The 24,511-nt window shown below is 43.3% G+C and overlaps 1 protein-coding gene and 1 long non-coding RNA gene across 3 annotated transcripts in view; one reads left to right on the top strand and one right to left on the bottom strand.

Annotated features, from left to right (window-relative positions):
• LOC135897924 (uncharacterized) overlaps window positions 1-24,511 on the bottom strand; it is a 127,458-nt gene that overhangs the window by 23,476 nt on the left and 79,471 nt on the right. The gene's annotated exons all lie outside the window — the stretch shown is intronic.
• Window positions 1-24,511, top strand: part of LOC135897922 (endothelin-converting enzyme 2-like) — a 152,413-nt gene that overhangs the window by 98,870 nt on the left and 29,032 nt on the right. Inside the window, exons 13-14 of one of the 2 annotated variants that reach the window (XM_065426609.2) lie at window positions 15,685-15,752; window positions 17,878-17,990. In XM_065426609.2, coding sequence (XP_065282681.1) covers window positions 15,685-15,752; window positions 17,878-17,990 — 181 coding nt within the window. The remainder of the gene's footprint in view (window positions 1-15,684; window positions 15,753-17,877; window positions 17,991-24,511) is intronic. The other variant, XM_065426611.2, reaches the window with a different exon arrangement.

Below are 24,511 nucleotides of genomic sequence, written 5' to 3'. Positions count from 1 at the left end.
TTCTCATTTCATCACTCCACCTAGTCTTCTGCCATCCTTGGCTGCATTTCCCTTCTCTTGGTACCCATTCTGTAACCCTAATGGTCCAATGGTTATCTAACCGGTGCATTACATGACCAGCCCTGCTCCACCTTTCTCTCTTTATGTCAATTAGAATATTGTCTATACCTGTTTGCTCTCTGATCCAAATCACTCTCTTTCTGTCTCTTAATGTCATGCCTAGCAATCTGCATTCCATTGCTTTTTGCGCGATAACTTGTTCTGAAGCTTCTTTGTCAGTCTCAAAGTCTGCCCCATATGTCAGCACTGGTAAAATGCACTGATTGTACACCTTCCTTTTCAGTGATATTGGTAAGCGTCCAGTCAGGAGCTGACAATGTCTGCCGTATGCAATCCAACCCATTTTTATTCTTCTATGAATTTCCTTCTCATGATCAGAGTTCCCTTGTGATTAATCGAGCTAGGTACAGTTACTTCTTCACAGACAATAGAGGCTGACTGGCAATTCTGAACTCTAGTTCCCTTGCCCGGTTATTCATCTTTATCTTTGTTCTTCTGCATATTAGTAATCTTCAACCCCACTTTTACACTCTTTCTGTTAAGGACCTCAATCATTTGTTGTAACTCGTCTGCATTGTTGCTGAATAGAACAATGTCATTGGCAAACCAAGGGTTGCTGAGATATTCGCCATCGATCCTTACTCCTAAGCCTTCCCAGTTTAATAGCTTGAATACTACTTCCAAGCACGCAGTGAATAGCATTGGAGAGATTGTGTCTCCCTGTCTTACCCCTTTCTTTATAGGTATCCTCCTGCTTTTCTTGTGTAGAATTAAGGTAGCTGTGGAACCTCTACATATTATCCAAGGTATTTATGTAAGCGGTCTGTACTCCTTCATTACGTAATGCCTCTATGACTGCTGGTATCTCTGCTGAATCAAATGCCTTTTCGTAATCTATGAAAGCCATATAGAGGGGCTTATTGTACTCTGCGGATTTTTCGATAACCTGATTAATGACGTGGATTTGATCCATTGTAGAGTATCCCTTCCTGAAGCCAGCCTGGTCCCTAAGTTGACTAAAATCCAGTGTTGCCCTTATTCTATTGGAAATTATTTTGGTTAATATTTTATATAATATTGAGAGTAAGCTAATGGGCCTATAATTTTTCAATTCATTAACATCCCCTTTTTTGTGGATTAGTATAATGTTTGCATTCTTCCAATTTTCTGGGACTTTGCAGTCGACAGACCTACCGATACACCCGCCAATACCTTCACAAGATTGGAAAAACACGGGACCCTGACTGTAGCATCTGCCACGCTCCCGAGACAGTAGCTCACATACTTTGTGTGTGCCTTCAATATACAGTCGAACGAAGAACACTCAAATCTACTGTTGACTGCTTGGACTCCCGCTCCTATTCAGAAGAAAAGCTTTTGGGCGCATAGAGGAGTGTTGACTGTGCCCAACGTGCCATAAAATCACTTTTGAACTTTCTAAGTGAGGCTGGTTTAGACGATCACCTCTAGAACCTGTGAGACGTGCAGTCAGTGCAAAATGTGTTTGCGCAATAACTTTTTGTGACAAGATTACTTTTTGCGTGGACAAGATTACTCTTGCGTGTATTGCGTCTAAAGTGCACATCTGCATACTGGACAACGTGTATATAGTATCTCATTGTACCATAACATAATCATCCGCCACCTACCTTTCCCTGTATTTCCCACTTCCCCTATCCCCAGTGAGGAGTAGCAGGCTAGAGACACGCTCTCCAGGCCGACCTATCCTGCTTTCTCTTCATTAAAAATCTACTCCTCCCTAGTATAAATAGCTGCTAGTTTTCCAAGCATTATGTCTCCTCCATTTTTGATTAAATCGACTGTTATTTCGTCATCTCCTGCTGCTTTTCCTCGTTTCATGTCTTGCAAGGCCCTTCTGATCTCATCGCTAGTTATAGGAGTTTCTATATCCTGTTCAATACTGTTTCTAATGTAGGTATCATGACTCCTCTGGGTATTGTACAGGTCTGACGCTTCTTTTACTATATCTTCGAGATTGCTGATGATATACTATATCTGTACTATATCTGGTTATACTATATCTATACTATATCTGGGTATTGTACAATTCTAACGCTTCTTTTACTATATCTTCGAGATTGCTGATGATATTACCGTGCTTATCTTTCAGTGCATACATCTTTGTTTGTCTTATGCCAAGTTTCTTTCTCACTGATTTCAGGCTGCATCCATTTTTTATGGCTTGTTCAGTCTTTCTCACGGTATAGTTTCGAATATCATTTATGTTCGCCTTGGTGATCAGTTTCGACAGTTCTGCGAATTCTATCTTATCTCTTGAGTTGGAAACTTTCATTCTTTACCGTTTCTTTATTAGGTTCTTTGTTACTTGGGAGAGCTTGCCTACTGGTTGCCTTGGTGCCTTGCCTCCCACTTCAATTGCTGCCTCTGAAGCCAGCCTAGTTATGGTTTCATTTATTACCTCTATCTCATCTTCATCTCTGTGTTCTAAGGCTGCATGTTTGTTGCAAGTACCAACCGAAATTTGCCTGCTTTTTACCCTTACTGCCTCTAGGTTGACCTGTTTCTTCTTGACCACTTTTACTGTTTCTCTCTTCAAATTGAGGTGAATCCTAGCCCTCACTAATCTATGATCACTGCACTTTACCCTACCTGACACTTCTACATCCTGCACTATGCTGGGATCAGCAGAAAGTATGCGATCGATTTCATTACTTGTTTCACCATTAGGTCTTTTCCAGGTCCACTTTCTGTTACTACACTTCCTGAAAAAGGTGTTCATTATTCGAAGCTCATTACTTTCTGCAATATCTACCAGCATCTCTCCTCTATCGTTCCTAGAATCAACGCCGTAGTTGCCAATTGCTTGTTCACCAGCCTGCTTTTTCCCCACTTTTGCATTGAAGTCGCCCATTACTACAGTATACTGAGTTTGCACTTTTCTCATTGCTAATTCAACATCTTCATAAAACTGATCTACTTCCTCATCATCGTAACTGGATGTTAGAGCATAGGCTTGTATTACCTTTAATCTATACCTCTTATCAAGTTTGATTACAGCTACAGCTACCCTCTCATTAATGCTGTAGAATCCATCTATGTTGGCCAATATGTATTTATGGATTAGGAATCCTAACCCATATTGCTTCCTATCTGGGAGACCTCTATAGCAGAGGACATGGCCATTATTCAGCTATGTATAAGCCTCACCAGTTCTTCTAATCTCACTAAGGCCGATGACCGATGATAGTTCCTCAAAGAGTCCTGCTAAGCTAGCCTCACTTGAGAGGGTTTGGGTGTTAATGTTGCAAGGGTCAGTTTCCATTGGCGGCCTGTCCGGACCCAAAGATTCTTAGCACCCTCTGCTGCTTTGCAGGTCTGACCGCCTCCTTGGTCAGCTGCTCCACAACTGCTGGGGACTGAGGGCCATGGGTTAATTGTAGCAATTATTCGTGAGGTAGTGGCTGAATACTGCACCAGAGAGGCCAATTCCTGCTCTGGTGAGGCAGTGTCTTTCTTGAAGCTTTGTGGGCCTTCCTAATTTCGTTGTACCTGGATTAGTATAGCCCCACTCGCTCTCGGTATCTTTTGCCGGTGTCGGGCGTCACTCCAAGCCTGCACATGTGCACTGGAGCAGGTGAATTTCAAGCTCACCATTGTCAAATTAAAAAAAAAGAACCTTACAGAAAGATTTGAACTTCCAACTGTGGCAACCGAGGATTTGGCAGAGCTCAGTCAGATAATCCATTAGGTGGCGAGGCTACCTTATTCGTGACAAGTACCGCCCAGAGGGCCTTACATGCCTCAAAACTACTTTGTTTTATCCGCGATAGATGTGTTTTCCTGATCACGATGGGTAACAAATTTTCAGCGCTTACCGCGTATTCACTAGTTGCGTCTGAAGGGAGGTACACCAAACAGTTCACAGTATTGGCTGCCTGTCTCATGTATCGGAGAAGTATTTGCGAACGAGACGGAACTGGCACTGATGCGCTGCACTAGGCTGCGACGTCGGATTTGAGGAGGGTGCATTAACAAAGACTTTCGCTCAAATGCAAATCCTCAGTGGCGAGACGGGCTGTCAAACAATAGTTCTGAGCCGCACGTAAAATAGGCGACCTTGGAAGCGGCCCTGTTCTATGGTTGGAAAGCGCTTATACGGCGCCTCCTTTAAGCTAAAGTGTAAGCGTCTGCGATCAGTTAGACATTATATGTACACTTCATGTGGGAGACCTATCGACGTCTCTTTTGCCGTCGCACTTCCCCCACAAACTAAGCAGAGCTGCAAAGATAAAATGCATTGCAAAACAAAGCAGTATTAGTTGAAGAACGACGGAACGGTGTGGCATACCACCCAGATAATAGTTGAGACGGTGTCTATAACGGCAATTGGAATCAGTTATGAATTATGAGACACGAGCTCACAATTGCACTCACGAGCTAGCCCATGCCATCACCTACTTCTCGTAATACCCTTTTTGTCCGTGCTGTGGCAGCAGTGCGTTCACGACCCTGGAAAATTTCTGTTCATGCATTTTTGACAGTCAAGTTAGCCAAGCAAAAAGAATAATTTTGTCCTGCAGTCTACTATTGGCACATGCATATATATATATATATATATATATATATATATATATATATATATATATATATATATATATATATATACACACACACACACAGTAAAACCTCGTTGAACCATACCCGCTTAAACAGTAGTTTCGTTTTAAAAGTAGTAAAGTCAAATCCCTGACTCACCGGCCATTGAACATAATGTGTTTTGTATCCGCATAAACTGTACCAGCTTATTGCGTACGTGTCAGTTAACACGTACTGTGTCCACTTTTCGTTGCGCAAACACGGTGGTGCATCGTCTCTATCAGGCAGCCTGGCAGAACAACAAGCCTGAGAGATCGGAACAACGGCCTCCAAGCGCCCTGTGCGTTTGTTCGTGAAGCCACATCGTCGTTTCGGGGCCATGCCAGAGTGCATTGTGGCGACGTGCAAGTGAGGACTCGCATTATGCTGAAGCTCGGATAAAAAAGGCACCGGGTGCTCAGCATAGAAGAAAAATTAGACATCGTTCGTGCTATCGAATGTGACACGAACAAGTCGGTGCTGGCACACAACAGGGATCTGCTGTTGCTATTTGTTTGCTATTTGTGACATTTGGAATGCGAAGAAGTTGCTCAGCAGCACTGCTGCTACGACTGTGAAGAGATGTTGGCTTCCAGGTTGGACTTTTTGCCGTTGTTACCTTTGTTGTTGCCGAAGTGTCGACTAGCAACAGTGATGAGGACGACATGGAAAGCGACAGCACGGGCAATTCAGGCCCGACAGTAGCAGAAGCTGTGTGTTATGTCAGCCTCGTGAATGAAATCGTCGCGACGAGAACAGCACGTGGCAATGAAAAAGGTGCCCCGGGATTTCTGCAGCACTATCGCACTTGCACGGAGAATATGTAATGCCAACGAGGAATCTGCCATGCAAGTGTTTGCCGAGAAGAGAGGGCTGGCTGAAAAGCTGGTACAAAGTTTCAGTAAGTTTGAGGCCGCTGTCGTCATGCTAGGACGCCACGGCATCAAACGAAAATAACACTTTTGTTGTGCGAAGTGAATAAATACTGTATGTTTTTGTCCCCTTTTATCGCACTCTCTCTGAGTTTTGTGTTCCGTTTTCAACAGGTAAGTGGACGATCTCATGCTATTTCGGTTAAACAGTACTACCGTTTAGTACGTACTTTTTCCGAGCTCCGGCCAACTACAGTTTAACCAGGTTTCACTGTAGATATATATATTCTTATGGGGATGTTGGGAGTATTGAAGATTGTATATACAAGATATATATATATATATACATATATATATACATATATATATATATATATATATATATATATATATATATATATATATATATATATGTATGTATGTATATATATATGTATATATATATATATATATATATATATATATATATATATATATATATATATATATATATATATATATATATATACATATATATACACACACACACACACACACACACACATACAAAATGAGTCAGAGTAGTTAAGATGGCTGACCTCCAACAACACGCAGCAGCCAGCATCCCGCGATTTTCTTCCTCTCTTCACGCCAACATGTTTTCGCTGTCTCAATATGTGTTTCTGCCTAATCGGACGGCCATGTGTGTTCGTGTGAGGTCTTCACGTGTCGGGATGGAATCATGCAGCACTCTTGTCGAGCCAGGTCATAACAATGTGATCAAGAAGAATGTGTTGTCCTCTCTATCTATTGTTCAAGCCATTGACGGGCGCGCTTTTTTGTAGATAGTGAACGCTTCTACGGAGTCTGTTACCCTGCCAGTCGGACTTAAACTGGCAACATTTCAGGAGAAAGCTGCAATTGGTGTATAAACAGTTCCAACATCTTCAGACATCAGTCGACCATTGCCCAACTATTCCGATCACTTGCGATGTATGATAAACAAGTCAGTGTCATCTGCTGAGCAGGACGTACCCCAACAAGTGCTGCCTGCTGCACGTCAGTATTTTATTTTACTCAATGCAAGCATTCTCGGATGTTGCCGGAATCCCGGATGCACCACCGCGTCAATATAGGGCAAGCGACTCCGATACGTGAGAAACCCTATCGTGTATCTCCCACGGAAAGAAAAGTGATTGCGGAACAGGCCCACGACATGCTGCAGAAAGGCGTTATTCAGGAGTCTTGCAGTCCTTAAGCAGCTCCTGTTATACTGGTGAAAAAGAAAGACAACTCGTGGAGATTTTGTGTCGGCTACTGCCTCCTCTCCCAAGTAACAAAGGATCTAATAAAGAAACGACAAAGAATGAGAGTGGCCAACTCAAGAGATAAGATAGAATTCGCGGAACTGTCAGAACTGATCAAAAAGGCGAAAATAAGTGATATTCTAAACTATAACATGAGAAAGACTGAAGAAGCCATAAAAAATGGATGCAGCCTGAAATCAGTGAGAAAGAAACTTGGCATAAGACAAACCAAGATGTATGCACTGAAAGATAACCAGGGTAATATTGTTACGATATCATCGAGCGATGCTCGTCTCGTCACTCTTCTCTCCTCACCACCCATTCTCGCCCACTTCGACCCTGATGCCCCTACAGAATTGCATACAGATGCCAGCGGTCATGGCGTAGGTGCCGTCTTAGCCCAGCGTCAGCGTGGCCAGGATCGCGTTATTGCTTATGCAAGCCGCCTCCTCGCATCAGCGGAGCGCAACTATTCCATTACGGAACGAGAATGCCTTGCTGTTGTCTGGGCGGTTGTGAAATTCCGTCCTTACCTTTACGGTCGCCCTTTTTCCATAGTCACTGACCATCATGCTCTCTGCTGGCTCTCATCGCTAAAAGATCCTACAGGCCGGCTTGGTCAATGGGTTTTGAGGCTACAAGAATTTTCATATTCCATGGTGTACAAGTCTGGCCGCCTGCACCAAGATGCTGACAGCTTGTCGCGTTACCCTGTTGACGACTCTGACTCCTCCTATATTTCTGCTTGCATATCCTCTGTATCACAGCAGTTTCATTTCGCCGATGAGCAACGTTGTGACACCTACATCAGAGCACTCATCGACTCTTTTAAACACTCTCCGGCTGATGCCACTCTACGCCTCTTCGTCCTCCGCAACGGTACTCTGTACTGTCGCAACCTTCACCCAGATGGCTGTGAGTTCCTACTTGTAACACCTAAATACTTCCGCTCAACCATTCTAGAAGAGCTTCACAACGCACCAACGGCAGGACACCTCGGCATATCTTGAACCCATGACCGTGTACGTCGCCATTTTTTCTGGCCGGGCCTTGCCCGTTCCGTACAATGTTACGTCGCCGCTTGTGAACTTTGCCAACAATGCGAGAAGCCTTCCCAGCTTCCCACTGGTTACCTGCAGCTGCTCGACAACCCTGCCGAGCCCTTCCATCGTGTCGGCTTAGACCTTCTCGGCCCATTTCCGGATCTACATCAGGAAACAAGTGGGTTGCAGTCGTGGCAGACTACGCGACCCGTTATGCTGTAACTTGCGCTCTTCCAACCAGTTGCACAACTGGTGTTGCAGACTTCCTCCTGCATGATATCATTTTGATTCATGGTGCTCAGTGTCAATCGCTAACAGACTGTGGCCATACGTTCGTGGCTAAAGTCATTGACGACATCATGCGTGCCTGCTCAATACAGCATAAATTTACCAGCTCCTACCACCCTGAAGCGAACGGCCTCACTGAGCGTTTGAACTGCACCCTTACAGACATGCTATCCAAATATGTTTCCGACGACCACCGTGACTGGGACCTGGCTCTACCTTACATTACCTTTGCATACAACTTTTCCCGTCTAGAAACTGCTGGCTTTTCACCGTTTTACCTCTTGTATGGTTGTGAACCGACGCTACCACTGAACGCTGTGCTTTCGCCCACCATAGCTTCAACTAGCACTTATGCCTGTGATGCTATCGCCCATGCCGACCGTGCTTGCTAACTTGCGTGCGTTTGTCTACAAGTCTCTCAAGACAAACAGTAGCAACGCTACGACCTCCGTCACCGTGGTGTCCATTTTGTGCTCGGCACCCTCGTGAAACCCTATGAAATCGTTCTAGCCACGCCCACTACGTCCTCCGCTGTGACAACCATTGACATTGTCCACGTCGCCTGACTCAAACCCTGCAACTCTCCACGCACCTTGGATATTTAACAGCACCGTGTCGGCATTTTTGCCGCCGGGGAGTAGTATTACGATATCATCGAGCGATGCTCAAGGGACGAGCCGCCGCGAGAACGACGACAAAGTGGGTCTGTGCCCTTGGCGCAAGCAAGCGTCGGCCTGGAGGTCTGGCTCTAGTGTAAATAGCCTGTAAATAGCCTATTTTATCTGTGTCTTTCCACACATAACAATATCATGAGCAATCTCGAAGATATAATAAAAGCAGCGGAATAATTCTATACTGACCTGTACAGTACACAGAGGAGTCGGGATACCTCAATTAGATACAGTAATGAACAGGATACAGAAACTCCTCCTATAACTAGCGATGAAGTCAGAAGGGCCTTGCAAGACATGAAACGAGGAAGAGTGGCAGGAGGAGATGGAATAACAGTCGACTTAATCAGAGATGAAGGAGACATAATGCTTGGAAAACTGGCGGCTCTTAATACGAAGTGCCTATCACCCATAAGGGTCCCAGAAAACTGGAAGGATGCAAACATTGTACTAATCCACAAAAAGGGAAACGTTAAAGAATTGAAAAATTATAGACCCATTAGCTTACTCCCAGTATTATATAAAATATTTACCAAAATAATATCCAATAAAATAAGGTCAACACTGGAATTTAGTCAACCAAGGGAACAAGCTGGCTTCAAGAAGGTATACTCTACAATGGACCACATCCATGTCATTTATCAGGTTATTGAGAAATCCGCAGAGTGCAATAAGCCTCTCTATATGGCTTTTATAGATAACAAAAAAGCATTTGATTCAGTAGAGATGCCAGCAGTCATAGAGGCATTACATAATCAAGGAGTACAGAACACTTACGTAAATACCTTAAAAGATATCTACAGAGCTTCTACAGCTACCTTAATTCTACACAAGAAAAGCAGGAGGATACCTATAAAGAAAGGGGTAAGACAGGGAGACACAATCTCTCCAATGCTATTCACTGCGTGCTTGGAAGTAGTATTCAAGCTATTAAACTGGGAAGGCTTAGGAGTAAGGATCGATGGCGAATATCTCAGCAACCCTTGGTTTGCCAATGACATTGTTCTATTCAGCAACAATGCAGACGAGTTACAACAAATGATTGAGAATTTTAACAGAGAGAGTGTAAAAGTGGGGTTGAAGATTACTAATATGCAGAAGACAAAGAATGCTGAATAGCCGGGCAAGGAAACAAAAGTTCAGGATCGCCAGTCAGCCTCTAGAGTCTGTGAAGGAGTATGTTTACCTGGGTCAATTAATCACAGGGAACTCTGATTATAAGAAGGAAATTCATAGAAGAATAAAAATGGGTTGGATCGCATACAGCAGACATTGTCAGCTCCTTTCTGGAGCATACCATCAACACTGAAAAGGAAGGGGTACAATCAGTGCATTTTAGCAGTGCTGACATATAGAGCAGAGACTTGGAGGCTGACAAAGAAGCTTGAGAAAAAGTTAAGGACTGCCCAAAAAGCAATGGAACAAAGATTGCTAGGCATAATGTTACGAGACAGAAAGAGAGGGGTTTGGATCAGAGAGAAAACGGGTATAGACGGTATTCTGATTGACATCAAGATAAAAAACATGGAGCTGGGCAGGTCGTGTAGTGTGCCGGTTAGATAACCATTAGACCATTAGGGTTACAGAATGGATGCTGTTGACTGCCTTCACTTCGCATCGTAGTTTTGGTCGATTGACCTCTGATCCGGATACTGGCAGATACCGATGCAATCGTCTGACAGAGAAAAGACCGCTTTTGTTATGCCTGACGGACTCTACGAGTTTAAAGTCATGCTGTTTGGCTTATGTAATGCCCCAGCAACCTTCGAGCGAGTTATGGACTCCATCCTTAAACAGGATATTTGTATGTGTTATTTAGATGATGTAATTATTTTCGGCCGAACTTTCCACGAGCGCAACCAGCGGCTCAGTGTTGTTTTGGACTGCATCCAACAGGCTGGCCTCATTTTAACCTCTAAGAAGTGTCATTTCGGTGAGCGTCAAGCTCTTGTGCTGGGATATCTCGTCAACAAGGACGGTATATGGCCAGATCCCCAAAAGATTTCTGTTGTTTGAAACTTTAAGTAGCCGAAGACAGATTCTTGGGCCTTTGTTCTTATTTTCGCAGGTTTATTAAAGACTTCGCCCCAGCTTGCTTGTCCACTGATTGACTTGCTCCGCAAGGACACTCCCTACATATGGTCTGCTCAGCAGTGAGACTGCTTTCTAGCAGCTGAAGTTTTTGCACCCCTCTGGGCCACTTCTCCACCATTTCGATCCGGAGGCGTTCACCGAACTTGTTGGGTTCTCAACCGTGCTCTTGGGACAAAGGAACGACAACACAGTAGGGCAAACAATCGCAAGGGCATTTATTGCACCTTTCATAGATCAATGCCTGCTAGCCGAGTTGCTATCCACAAAGCATGCTGATGGACACGTGACAAATGGCAGAAGTCCAACTCACCGTGACCGGATAACGAGTGAATATGTTTGCCCCATGCTGAACACCAACGCCTGGTCATTCACACGTACGGTCACGCGAACAGTGGCGCGTTCGAACGATCGTGTTCGTCCATTCCGGGGTAGGCCTCACGAGACGGTCTCGCAGAAGCATGGATCGGCGCACACGCAGAACGTCCGCGCCGCTTGCCAATTCTGAGCGAAAGAGGAAGAAGAGCCTTCTCCTTTCCATGCCCAAGTAACCCTGCTGTTAGGTGGCGTTAGCAGAGCGACACTTGTGCCATCTCCCGCAATGCGCTTCAACCCCACCAACTGCCGCTGGCACCAGGCTACGCGGCGAAGCCGGTTTACAGGAGACGGGAGCTATGCGGGAAAACAACATACCAGGGGACAGGTGAGAGTCACGCATCCCCACAAACTGCATACTCATGCAAGTGGTGTGGGCATTGGGCATGTGCTCGTCCAGTTTCATGACGGACACCAACACGTTGTTGTGTACACAACTCATACTTTGGCGAAAGCGGAGAGCAATTATACAGCCACGGAAATGGAATGTCTTGCTATTGTCTTCGCCACCCACAAGTTCAGATCTTTTTTGTATGGCCACCGTTTCAAGATCGTCACCAACCATCATTCTCTCTCCTGGCTCGTTGGACTGCATGACCCAGCTGGGTAGTTGGCTCGGTGGGCCTTGTGTCTTCGAGAATATTACTTTCCTGTTGCTTATAAGAGTTGTCACTGCCACACAAATGCTGACTGCTTAGCTTGTCTTCCCTCTCAGAGCGAGGGTACTGATGATGACAATTCCAACGACTACTTGACTACAATCTCATTGGACTTTCCTGACTTTGTCATCTTCAAGAACAAACAACAGTGTGACCTCTCACTATGAGCCGATTATAGATGCAACCCATAGATATGACAGTCTGCTTTACCACAAGAATTATTCAAACAACTGTTCTCCACTGCTGCATGTCTTCCCAAAATGCCTGCGCCTTGCTGTACTTCAGACCATGCATGACGCCCTACATCTGGTTATGTTGAATTCGCTCGAATGCTCCACCGCCTCCGACAATGTTTCTGTTGGCCTCAATCGTGGAAGACAGCCAAGCAGTACACAGCCAGCTGTGATGTCTACCAATGCCACAAACAACCGACTACAGATCCTGCAGGCACTCTGCAACCGGTTAGACTGCCGACTTCACCTTTTGAGAAAGTTGGTATAGATTTACTCAGTCCATTCCTCAAGTCTTCCACTGGCTGCCACTGGGTAATCGTGTGCGGGGATTATTTAACACATTATACTGAAACAATGGCATTTGTCTCAGCTACAGCATCCAATGTTTCGGGGTTTCTTCCGCATTCGATTATCCTCCGCCACAGAGCTCCTCATGTGGTGATAAGTGATCACAGCCGGCAGTTCACCGCTGATGTCGTGGAAGGGTTGCTACGCCTTTGCGAAACTCAATATCGTCATTCCATGCCTTACCATCTGCAAACCAACGGTCTGACTGAGCCCACCAATCGTACCCTCTTCAACATGCTTTCAATGTATGTCTCAGCGGATCATAAGAACTGGGATGCTGTATTACCACTCATCAGGTATGCCTTCAACACAGCCAAGCATGAAGTCACAGGTTACGAACCTTTCTTTCTGCTCCACACTCGTCATCCTCAAAGTTTTCTCAGCACCATACATCCTTTTTCGCCTTTTTCTTTTCACAAGAAAGAAACACACACCACACCACAAGCGCAGACTGCCAACTGTTTATTTTTGGAAAGCAAGCAACATACATATATTTCATTCGGGAACCTGTGCACGTGTCCACATTGTCACACTCACATGTGCCGATAAACATAAAAACGCAAAGGATTGTTTGCTGGGTAACAGTGTATCCAATATTGCGACAAGCAATCACCAATATAACCATGAGCCATTCTTACAGCATCATCAAAGAAGGGAGATAACATTAAAAATAAACAGAGGGAGACCGCAAGTATGTGAAGGAAAAGGATATGACACTTAACAAATAACCAGTGTAAAGGTTAAGGATGAGGGCATGAAATCGTTTCAAGAATCCAAAAAAGGCACACAAAAAAACAGTGAATATCACACCAATGAACATATGTGGAAATGACATCATGAAAGCATGAGGCTCAAAATATGGCTTAATGAAAAAACCCATGGAAAGTGGGGGTGACGGCGACTATTGAATAGAAAAAACTATTGAAAAAACTAACGCCCAGTGGCATTCACAGCACAAAACACCTACAACAAACAAAACCAAAAGAAAAAAAGGAAGAGAACTTAGACCGCCAAAAGGGATTTTTCTAAAATGCAAATTTACCTAAGCATTTCTGCGAAAATTGGCTTCTTTTGTGCACATAATGTTGCTAAAAAAGTCTGGTGACTCATCGGCTTTTGTGAGGACCCAATTCGAGAAATCTAGACGATTCTGCAGGTCCTTATCTTCTAAGGTTTAGTGCAGGTTAACGTAGTATGGGTGAAAGGCCATCATTTAGAATCCTCCAAACTTAGGACTGGGATTGGTACCTGGGCAGCCATGTCCCATGCCAGCATGAGGGTTTGAGGCCATAAATGCTAGAAGATCCGTGCGTAGGCTAGGACTCAAAGATGGAGTCCTCCACCACTGTTTCTTGAAGCTGCCGATTTGTCTCAGGGTTTCATAATTTCTGATGATAGTCAATGCATTTGGTCTCCCACACTTCCATGACTGATATATATATTTGCGGCCTTCTTCTTGTTGCCATTTGCAGATTGCAAGGCAAGGATGATTTTCACCTTTTGCTCATTAGAGAAAGGCATTCCGACTGGGACGAAACAAAACGCACCTTTAAACCTTTGAACTGACGTCAATTCACTTTCATTGTGAGAGGTTTTGTGGCAAAAAAGAAAAAACCATCCATGCACTTTATCTCACTAAGACAACAGCTATCACAGCTTGTTTCCAACTAACACCAAATGCGACGTGTTACTTCAGCTGGGGTGCAGCAGGTAAGGCACTAGCTCGATCACAATGTTTTTTCTTTATTTCCTTTACTTTGTTCTGGATAACTCGGAGGGAGCCTGTTCGAGAGTGCTGCTTTATGGTCCGAATGGAAGCGCAGTCACGTGGTATTCTACATATTTCGCTATGTTTATTTATTACTCGGGAAAAAAATTTGTATGCAGTTAGTACGTCACTGAAAATACCGCAGTTAGATGTCCCTTGGCTGTGCCTTCAAATGCCTCATTGATACTTTGGTAATTAGGATAGTATGTCTCGAGTTAGATAACTAATTACAATGACCTAGTTAAATCTCAATAACGAAAAAATTAATGGCAACTACTCCACTGTACTGTAAAAAACTATGTTCACTGGTTTTTTTTCTAGTAACGCATTGCTCTTTTTTTAAAATCTTGGTGCATGATTGTTCATTGGGACACCCTCCATATATTTGTGATCTTTGCATGCAACTGACGATGTTTCCATCCCTAATAAATGTTGTAAATTATTAGATTTTTTTTTTCGTGAGTCATTAGCATTGCTTACTAGAAAGAGAAGCAATACTGAGACAAGCAACATTCACGTGCATTTCACACGCCATTGATAAAAGACTCTGCCAAAGGGTTCACTTAAGTCTGTAGTTTTTTTTCCATGGTCAGAGAAGCACGCAAAACAATTTGAAGCATCATAAACATTCTCTAGGCACTACCCATACCTTTAGAAATATTTTTGCTTGCTGCACACTGCATGCACTGTGGCTGCAAACCTTTGTTTAAAGAGACTAGAGTGATGGCCAAACATTCTAAACAAGTGACAAGGGAAAGTGTAGAGACGTTTGAAATTAACAGAAATAAAGATTGCATGAGCCGCCCATCTGTTGCGTTGTCAGAGAAGGAGATACTGTTTTTGTTACGATAGCGGTGGCTTGTTATGCTCTTAGGCGATTTGTGATGCTGTGGTGACTCTATACTCCCTTTCCGTCTTTTATTGTACAGTGCTATTTGTACTGTGACCAAGTACAATAAAGCATCAGTTGTTAGTAGCACTGTGTTCTGTGTGCCTTCTCTCTTGTGCGTTTTTTTGCACTAAGAGCTATTAGTATTAAGTGTGTTACACCTCTCTTCGACCCTTTAGCATTTTCTGTCATCATTTGTTTGTTTTTTATTTATTTATCTCTCACCTTTTAGAATGACAAAAACATTCAATATGTGAGTATTTATTTAAAATTCGTTTCTGCGCCTGCATTCAAGCTAAAAGATTTTTATGTTTGGACACGTAGGCTTTTTATCTATGTTGTAGAAATTTTTGAGAAGTTTAGGCTGAGAATTCACTGGCACAAATAAATTGAGATGACTAATTGAGAACACTTCCCTTTTCAAGTGTTCTCACTTGATGTAGTCTTTGTGGTAGTAAGAGAAAATGAAATTTGTGGATTGCAGGGCATTGCAGTATGGGTCCTTTGGGAGCCTGATCGGCCGCCTGGTCTTCGAGTGCCTCCGCCAGGAAGGTGAGGCGTGTTTTGAGTGCCGCTCTGATGATGCAGGGAAAATGTGCGCATGGTACAGCAGCCTCTTAAACCTGTTCAGCGACAGAAAGCTGGGTCCAAACCAAGTCTGGGCATCGTAACCAATATGGCTGCATTGTTAGAGGGAATACTTTGTGTATCCTCTATAGCTCCCTGTCAGAAAAAGATAGTGCCAGCTTGCGTCCAATCGGTTCTGCCGCCCATTTCAACAGAAAGGCTGTGAGAGGACCCAGTGTGCTACAGTGTCAGGTTCTCACCGGATCTGACTGGCCTCACAGGACTGCTACAGCCGCTGTGTAGTAGCAAGTGCAGTGGTTAGCCACCTAAAGCGAGCACATGAATCAGCAAAAGCCCTGTTCAGGAAAAGCTTGTGACACATTGGATTATATAAGATGAGAAAACAGAAGGCAGGAACAGGATTATCTTCACATGTGAGCTCTACAAATGTCCTGCTACTTGTAGTAGTAGCTGGTAAGGGTCCTTTTGCCTCTCGATATTTCTCTTTGTGTAATGCTTTCAAAGCTGTCATCATTATCATCATGGCCACAGTTGTCTGGGGAGCCAACTGTGTATCAGCAGCAAAGAAGCTACTTTCGGACCTTAGAAATGCTACATTTTATTCTCAAGAGGCTCCTGTGGTTTGAGTCAATTTCGGAATGTGTGCTTGTTTTATGTGGCATTTGTGTATCTTGGTTGGAAAAAGCACTGTGCTTCTCTAAGTATACCTGGCCTAAGCTATTGTTCGCCATCCCAAACATGTTGTGCTACAGGTACATAGCTGCAGTGTTGTATATTTCTTTTTTGTGAAAGATCCACGGGGCATCATAAATAATGGTGTCTATGACTGTGAATAAGGAAAAGCCTTTGTCTTGCCTTGTTTCTAGGTACAGAAAATAAAATCATGAATGCTTACAATGGAATGGTACTGACACTTCAGAAAATTAGGCGAATTTGTCTGCAATGTGCAACAATATTACCACCATGTACCCATCGCAATTTTTCAATATTTTATTTCCTTTCTTGACATTCACTGTTCTAAAAGCGCAAAAATAGCCATGAGTCTTGTCTACTGTGTCACTCAGTACTGAGAAACATCAATAGTGCACAGTCACTCGGTGCCCGTCTGTATATCCGCAATAAACGGGGTACTCATTTTGTAGGCTAGCATTACCTTGCACTATGCAGACCTGACAAAAACTTTTTGAAATATTTTTGGATAACTATATTGCAGCTAAGGGTTAAATAAGAAAAACTGTAGATGCTTATATCACAGAGTTATGCAAGTATTAAATAGCATAAAATAGTGAACATGCAAATATGATGACGTGACTGAACAAACAGAGTGCTCGTGTATTCTTAATACGGCGGTTAAGGGGCATGAACAGCAAGCGGGCGACATAAACTCCGTTTTGCAAACACATTCTGAGCACTAGAGCTGCGATACCATCATGCAGGCTTCGTGGTGGTGTCGGCGACGTGGCTTCTGAGACTGCATTAGTTCAGAGGCCACGTTAATGAATTCGCTGGGTAGGAGGCTATCTACTAGTAGCGAAGGAGACAACGGCAGCAAGAAGAGTGACTTCCAGTCACAGTGCCTTTAACCTCGGACAGTCCCCAACAGCTGGGTCACATGGCTGTGATGCGCTCTCCTGTCGGGGCTAGTCAAACCAGAAGCCGCATAAGGTTTGCGGACAGTCCGGGACTTCATAATCGAAGAGGCCCATTGAGTGCTATGGAAAGGTAAACGGGAGTCATAGAAGGCCGCTTTATATCCAGTCTTGCACTATAGGCGGTTACGTTATAAGTGGTCTGAAATTAATTGAGAAACCGACAGCTGCAATTTTTTTTTTTTTCACATTGCAGTTTCTTGCACCATGTCCCCCCTGTGCAATTCTATGTGCAGCCACTTCCTTTCCTTTACTCATAGCCAGCTTACTCTGCTTTTAAAATACATTGAATAAATTATTTATATAAAATTTTTTATTGCAATCTGGCACTACCTTCATTAACAGCTTTTCATCTCATCGTGGTTTTGTCTAGCCTCTTGCTTTTCTTGATGTACTGCTCATGTATTTGTGAGTACTTAGGTATGTGACTCACATACCAGGGTATGTGATTGCAGATGAGAGCCTGTTCCGCAACAATATGACACGTGCCAGTCTGCGAGAGAAGTTGCACTGCCTGGCCAACAGGTACCCTGCCTTGGACAGAGCTTTGCCGGTAAGCATTCACATCTCGTGGAGCTGCACATGTTCCTGCTGGCCCTAAAATTGCGACCTGAAATTTCTTTAGACCTCCATTTAATCAAGTTTTTGTATCAATTTCTTAGTGGTTTTGCGGCTCATATAATTTCTTTGTCTTCATATAACAGATCTCTTCCTAAGCATGCAGTGCAAAAAATCGTCGCCACTGTCATTGCACTGTGTGATGCATTTCATTCTTTCCTGGTATTTCGTTGGCTTTTGTGTATAATTGACTGCGAAGCCCACAATCGACGTCATTCTTCAAACTAGGCACAGGACGCATTCATGGGCTGGTCAGCAGAAAAGAAATGTGCACGTGGAACAAGTATTGTGACTTCTGCATCGGTGACCTGGCGGCTGTGTTTTGCAATGGCCAAAGGGGGAAAGCAAACTCAGGTGTAACTCTTTCCCCAACGGGAGAAAAATGTCCGTTTTTTGTAGGTTACACTAGATTTTCTTTTTTCTGAAGCAACTACAGCACTCAAAATTTTGTGCAATACATACGTGAAAGCAAAGCAGAATGAATCCACTTTTCAAGCATACAAATTATATTAACGATATTTGTGTAAAAAAAATATAACTTGCCAAAGACAAGATTGTAATAAATTTGTTAAATGTACAAAATGTTTTGCAGTGTCATAGCAAAAGATTTAAGGAGGATATCTGCAAGGAAATCAAACTTTTCCTTGAAAACTACTTGCCCTACACCTGTTTAACAGGAAGCCCTACAGTTGGGCATGCCATACACCAAAGCAGCTCCTCCATGTGAAACATAGGGGCACACTGCAAGTCTTACAGTAAACGAAGGTGGCAATGTGGGCTGTTGTTGGTTGTTCACCATGAAACAAGTGAGTTGTAGCATCAACAGGGAACTAGGATATGAGAAGGCATAAAAGAATACCAGTAAAGTGGAAAGTTGGGCTAGTTGGTGAGTAATGATCATACCTTGCTGGTGAAGCAGCACGCTGACACAGACACGGTGAAGACACACAAGAGCGAGTGACGTCTTTTCCTGTGTGTCTTCACTGTGTCCGTGTCAGTGCGCTGCGTCACCAGCAAGTTATGATGATAAAAGAATACACACACATACCATCATATGCTACATATATGTATTCTTTCGTGCCTTCTTGTGTCCTAATTCCTTGTTCACACTACGACTCACTCACTTCTTGCAGTGAACTCTTGTTTACTGCTGCGTGTTTGCTGTGATAACATTTCTTTTAGTTTCAGTATGTCTTCATGTTAGCTGGCTAGAGCTGAACGGCTTCAGTTGGTGGAGGAGCACAAACAAGCAGCGCATCCTAATATTCCAGGTTGATTTCTGTCATCATTTCTCTCAGAATCAAAGAAAGATCAAAAGGCAGCGTCCTCTGACTAATAATCGCAATTTTTGGCCAAAATCCTGTTTCCATATTATAGCAGTTTCAGGTTTCTTTACTATCTGAGAATGTGCCAAAAAACTTTTATCTCATCAGTGCATTAAAAATGCTCAAAACAGTGTATTTTTCACAAGCCGGTGACTCCACATGTGCGATAATAGTGTTTTAGTGTGCCCAGTACTCAGTTAAAATGCATGTGGACTGGGCATGACTGGACCGTGCAGGCCACTCAGGCACAAACCGGAGTGGCCTGCACGGTGCAGAAACCTGGTTGCATATAACTCAGATCAGACCAACACAGTGCTAATGTAGCAGTAACCAAGTGTATTCTACTTTGCTGCTGGTGTAAGTTTTAGGCAGCAACACGATTAAGCCCCTGCCAAAAATATACACCAGCAGCAATTGAGCTACCTATATATATATATATATATATATATATATATATATATATATATATATATATATATATAGTTGCCGTACATTTCTCTTAGCACTCATTCTCCTCAAACAGAAGCTCCGCTTTTGGAGACCTTGTTTGGTTTTCCTATGCGCTGGTCATATGATCAATATGATCACTCCGCAATTTTTTCCAGGCAGTGCTTGTCACGGGCAAAAGTCAGGTTGACAACTTAACAGTGCCTCGGAAAAAAAGAAAGCTTGCAGCTATAGCCACAGAAAAATACCAATTTGAAGAATGCCCGACATATGCTGCAGGATAATTTTAGTTACTATCGGTGCAATTTGAACAAGATGACACACTTCAGAACTCTTGGAATCTTTTTTCTTAGTTTGTGTTTCTTCACAAAAGCTTGTGGTTGCAAAAATGATTATTCTTGTATAAGAAAAGGAATACTTATTGGTAGGGCGCTTAATGGAGTAGAATTTTGTGCAGAATGCAACTTTCAGATTTTCAGATTCCACAATTTTTTATGAGAATTGAAATTTTGGCTGCAATGTGGAGGTTAAATTTTGGTGAAGCCAACAATGCAATCTTTTCCAATAAAAACTGCAGAAATAGAACAACACTACTGCACGGTGGCATTTGCCTTTCTAATAATATATTATGCACAAGAATACTAAATGCTTTCTCATTTTAGAACGATAGTTTTCAGACCAACCACACTCACTTCAGCATCTTAAAATTAGTAATTCTTTCAAGAATTCTTCTAGAACAATAAAATTTGGCACCTGGACTTATAATGTTGTCCTGGAAAGATCCTCCAATTTTTATCAAAATCAAACTAGTGGTGCAAGATCTCACTTTTATGGGCTGTGTTCCCCCTTAAGCTGTTTCATTGTTCCAAAGGAAATCAGTCGATTTGGTAGATAGCTTTTGAATACGCTACTAAGCGCCTGTCTTCAAGCAGCAGCATGCGCGGTATGAATTGAAGACCACGCTTTTATTGTTTATCAAATTTCTAAATTTCTAATCCGACAGTGTGCAGCTTCAATGGGCCCGCAAACTTTGGCATATGCTCAGTTGTGTGCACTGCTTTGATTCCAGTAAATTCAACTGCTATTTTTGCTTGCACGTCATGCAGAGTTTTTTACATGAGCTATGAGCACACAGCTGGTGTCAGCTCAACCACAGAAAATTGGGGAGCGATTTCACATCTGACATTCTTAACACAGCCTGTGCAGGTGGAATTATTCCTTACTAGGAATGTATTCATTTCACACCCGGCCAAAAATCCAGGCAAGCATCCTTCTGTCCCTATCTCTGTCGTCTGCAACCAAAAGCACCACGTGTGAAGAATTAATTTTTTGAGAAGATGCCTCATTGAAAGAGAGAAGAGTAATTGGGACATTTGCCCAAGAGGAGGAAAATGGGGAAGGAAGGTTGAAATGAACAAGTTTGTTGGTACTTTACACTGGAAGTGAGATGCCTTGACCACTTGGCTTGCTTTCCCCCTGCACGTACTAAGTGTGTGCGCTTGGTATAGCTTGAACTGGTCGCAGTAACTCAGAAATATGGTTGCAATAGAAAAATCTACTTGCAAAATGGAAATTAATATTGCTATGACCCAAACTGTCAACATTAATGAGAAAGAAAGACGAATGCCAAGTTGGCACTGTGTTTTCCGTATCGCTTTCTCAGTATCAGTTTATTCTTTATTCAAAAAAACAATAAGTAAATAACAAATAGTATGCAGACGAAGGTCCCAAAGTCAATGACTGCAATGGGACCCTCTTGAAAGAGCAATGAAGGAACAATGGCACCAAGTGTATGGCTCAGCCTGCCATCCATTTGTAACTCCCAGCATTGTGTGGTCTCCACTCCACAGCTGTAAGCAAACCATTGCGCATAGTGCCATCATATTACTCGTAGCCGTTCTGTGGTGCATGGTGGGATGCTGCTGCTGCCGTGTGTATGTGTGTGTGTGTGGCAGTGCATACGCACGGGAGGGTAACCCACCTGTGTTTGCTCTCTCCCACACCACTTGCAAACAGAGTGACACAGCCACTGGTGAGTTCTGACAGCAGTTGGGGCACTGCTGTTGCATGCACTTAGTCCCCCCTTGCACACATTGGGTTTCTCAGGCATGCACACGTGCAAGGAGTGCTCTTGCGAGGCATCTACACTAGGCATATGTTGAGTGCATGCATGTTAGTGGGCATTTTTAAATCGGTACTACACATTCACAAGTGCCTGAACCACTTAGCCGTTGTGTTAAATGGAGAAATCTCTTAGCCGAAATGCTTAGTTTGTTATTGCTGATTGATTACGTTATTTTTGTGACAAAATATAAGTATTACAGGCTAAAATATAATTGACTAAAGTCGGGTACAACTTTAGAAGGCAGCGGCATTTGCCCTCAAAGGCGAATGCACACCAGCGTCCACCAGTAGGCTCTAGACTGGCGTCATGAGGCGGACGGCCGGTGACCCCGCCAACGGAGAGCATGGCAGCTCGCGCTTCAGTCTGGGCCGAGTCGCGTCAGACGGATTATTTCTTCAGTCGCAGAGGCAATAGGCTGCCACGTTTTGGTCATCTGGGCGAGGCCTCTCCTTCCTTAGGTGGCACCCGACTATAGTGTGACAGTTTAAAGTTGCCAACCAAAGTTTACTTTGGATATGATATGAAGTAACCAGCTCCCTGTTGGTAATTGGCAAACAAAAGTGTAAGGCAAGTATACACACTGATTGTTTGCAGTTACACGTAGGCATGGCTGCTAACAGTACCCCTTAACTCTTTCATTACCACGCCTATTCAAATCGATCACCGGTGATCAATACTTTAAATCACCGATTTTGACACGTTGGAGCCATTTCTTATCCACTTAAGGACATCCAGTAGTTAGTACAGGCACTGCTCTTTCAGAATCAGTTTACATTCTCGCGCTCCGGCAATGTTGTGATTTTTTACGGACTTTTTTGCGAACTAATGTGCGTATGTTGTAGCAAAAAGAGGCTTGGCATCACCTTCTGCTGCGCTCGAGAAAAAAGCATGCCGCTCACGATTATGCTGCACTAGCAACAAAATTTCGTAATCAAGGGGCACTGCCCGTGTCACTGCACAGTTATCGAAAGGTCCACACTGAGAGTAATGAACAATAGCTCTTCTGACAATATTGTGCTGCATTATGTAAAGTGAAACATTGTCTTTTACTTTTCCTACTTTTGTTCATTTTCCCACATTTCTCTGCTACATTTTCAATAACAATCAGCAAGATTGAAAATACCCCTCTAGTAGAACTCCGTCCCAGCATTGTATAGGTGCACTGTTGCATGGATTTCCTGCAGTGTCTCACATCGTTCGCCTCGAATTTGAAACAGGTGCGAAAGCACATTCCTTCTCACCTTATCGTTCTCTCCACTGTTAAGCGAGAAGTTTAAGCTGCAAGATCATTTTTCTTGCATGTAGCTTATTGCGCAATGAGCAACAGAACTTGTGTAGTATTTCAACACGTAAATTCATGTCTGTTTTCCAGCCACAGTCACTGCCTAAACTGCACTGTACCCTATTTCAAACATTTTTGCCATATCCTCTACTGTTGTACTCCCGTATTCTTCAGTGAGTGCATCAACAACTGCCTTCTTGACTTCAGTCATGGCTGTCAGATGGTGACCACTTCGAGGCTCATCTTCAGTGCTCGTCTGGTTATCTTTAAAATGCCTGACCTCCACACACTGTATTAGCTTATTCATGCATCGCCATACCCAAGCTGAAGCCTCTTATAAATTTCTGTGGCTGAAATTTGCTCTCTCACCATGTATTCTATCCATGCATGTTCACAAAACAAGGTATCGTATGTTGTCATTTCATTTAATGTACTGGTGGCTAGATTATGTAACCTGTTGATGTCAAATGGCCATCCATATATGCAGGAAAGATGACATCACATGCCACCAAGCAACCATTCTTGTGTGCTTTGTGATTTGTGTGCAAAAAAGTAATTGGTCATCACTTTCAGCACGACCCTCGTACATACTTGCACCACCACGGATGGTCATGCAGCATGAAATATACAGGACAAGCATGGTTTACCATCTAGTTTACTATAGCACAAGCAGACAGTACATAGCAGCAACAACAGTGGCAGCAATGATAAAAGGGGACATTCATCAACTTCGACTGAAACAGCTGAATTTGTTGTTTTGGAAAGCAACAGAAAGGATGCTCACACAGTTGTTGAATGCAGAAGTCGCTTGAGCTCACCACCTAAACTAAGTGGCTGGAAAGTCTAGCATCTCAGCTAACATACATTCATAGTAAGGTTCGTTACCGTGCAACACAAGACACAGCCAAAAGAAGGAATAAAACGATGACCTGGCACTTCTTCCTTCTTTTGTCCATGTCTTGTGTTGTGCTGTAATGAATCTTACTATGAATCCCAACCAACTGGCCCAACTTGCCGTCTTTATGAAGCTAACATTCATGTTTTATTTAGTAAACTGGGCAAAACTGCCAAAGAGTCTGCCTTTGCGAAAAGCCATGCTGTGTGCTTTGTCATGTGCAGGACAGGATACACATATACATGTCTACGTGTGTATGGCCAGAGTGGGCCTCAATGACAGGTACCATGTGCAGATGCAGGCTTTGGCGGAATCTGGCCATCTTGCAAATCACTGTAAATATTTCAGAACACAACAGCTGCACTCATGTGGTAGCGAAGCA

The sequence above is a fragment of the Dermacentor albipictus genome, chromosome 2 (assembly GCF_038994185.2).
Source record: "Dermacentor albipictus isolate Rhodes 1998 colony chromosome 2, USDA_Dalb.pri_finalv2, whole genome shotgun sequence".
In the NCBI taxonomy this organism is placed as follows: Eukaryota; Metazoa; Arthropoda; class Arachnida; order Ixodida; family Ixodidae; genus Dermacentor; species Dermacentor albipictus.
The sequence above is the reverse complement of the archived record's forward strand: the minus strand, read 5'-3'. Positions and strand labels throughout refer to the sequence as shown.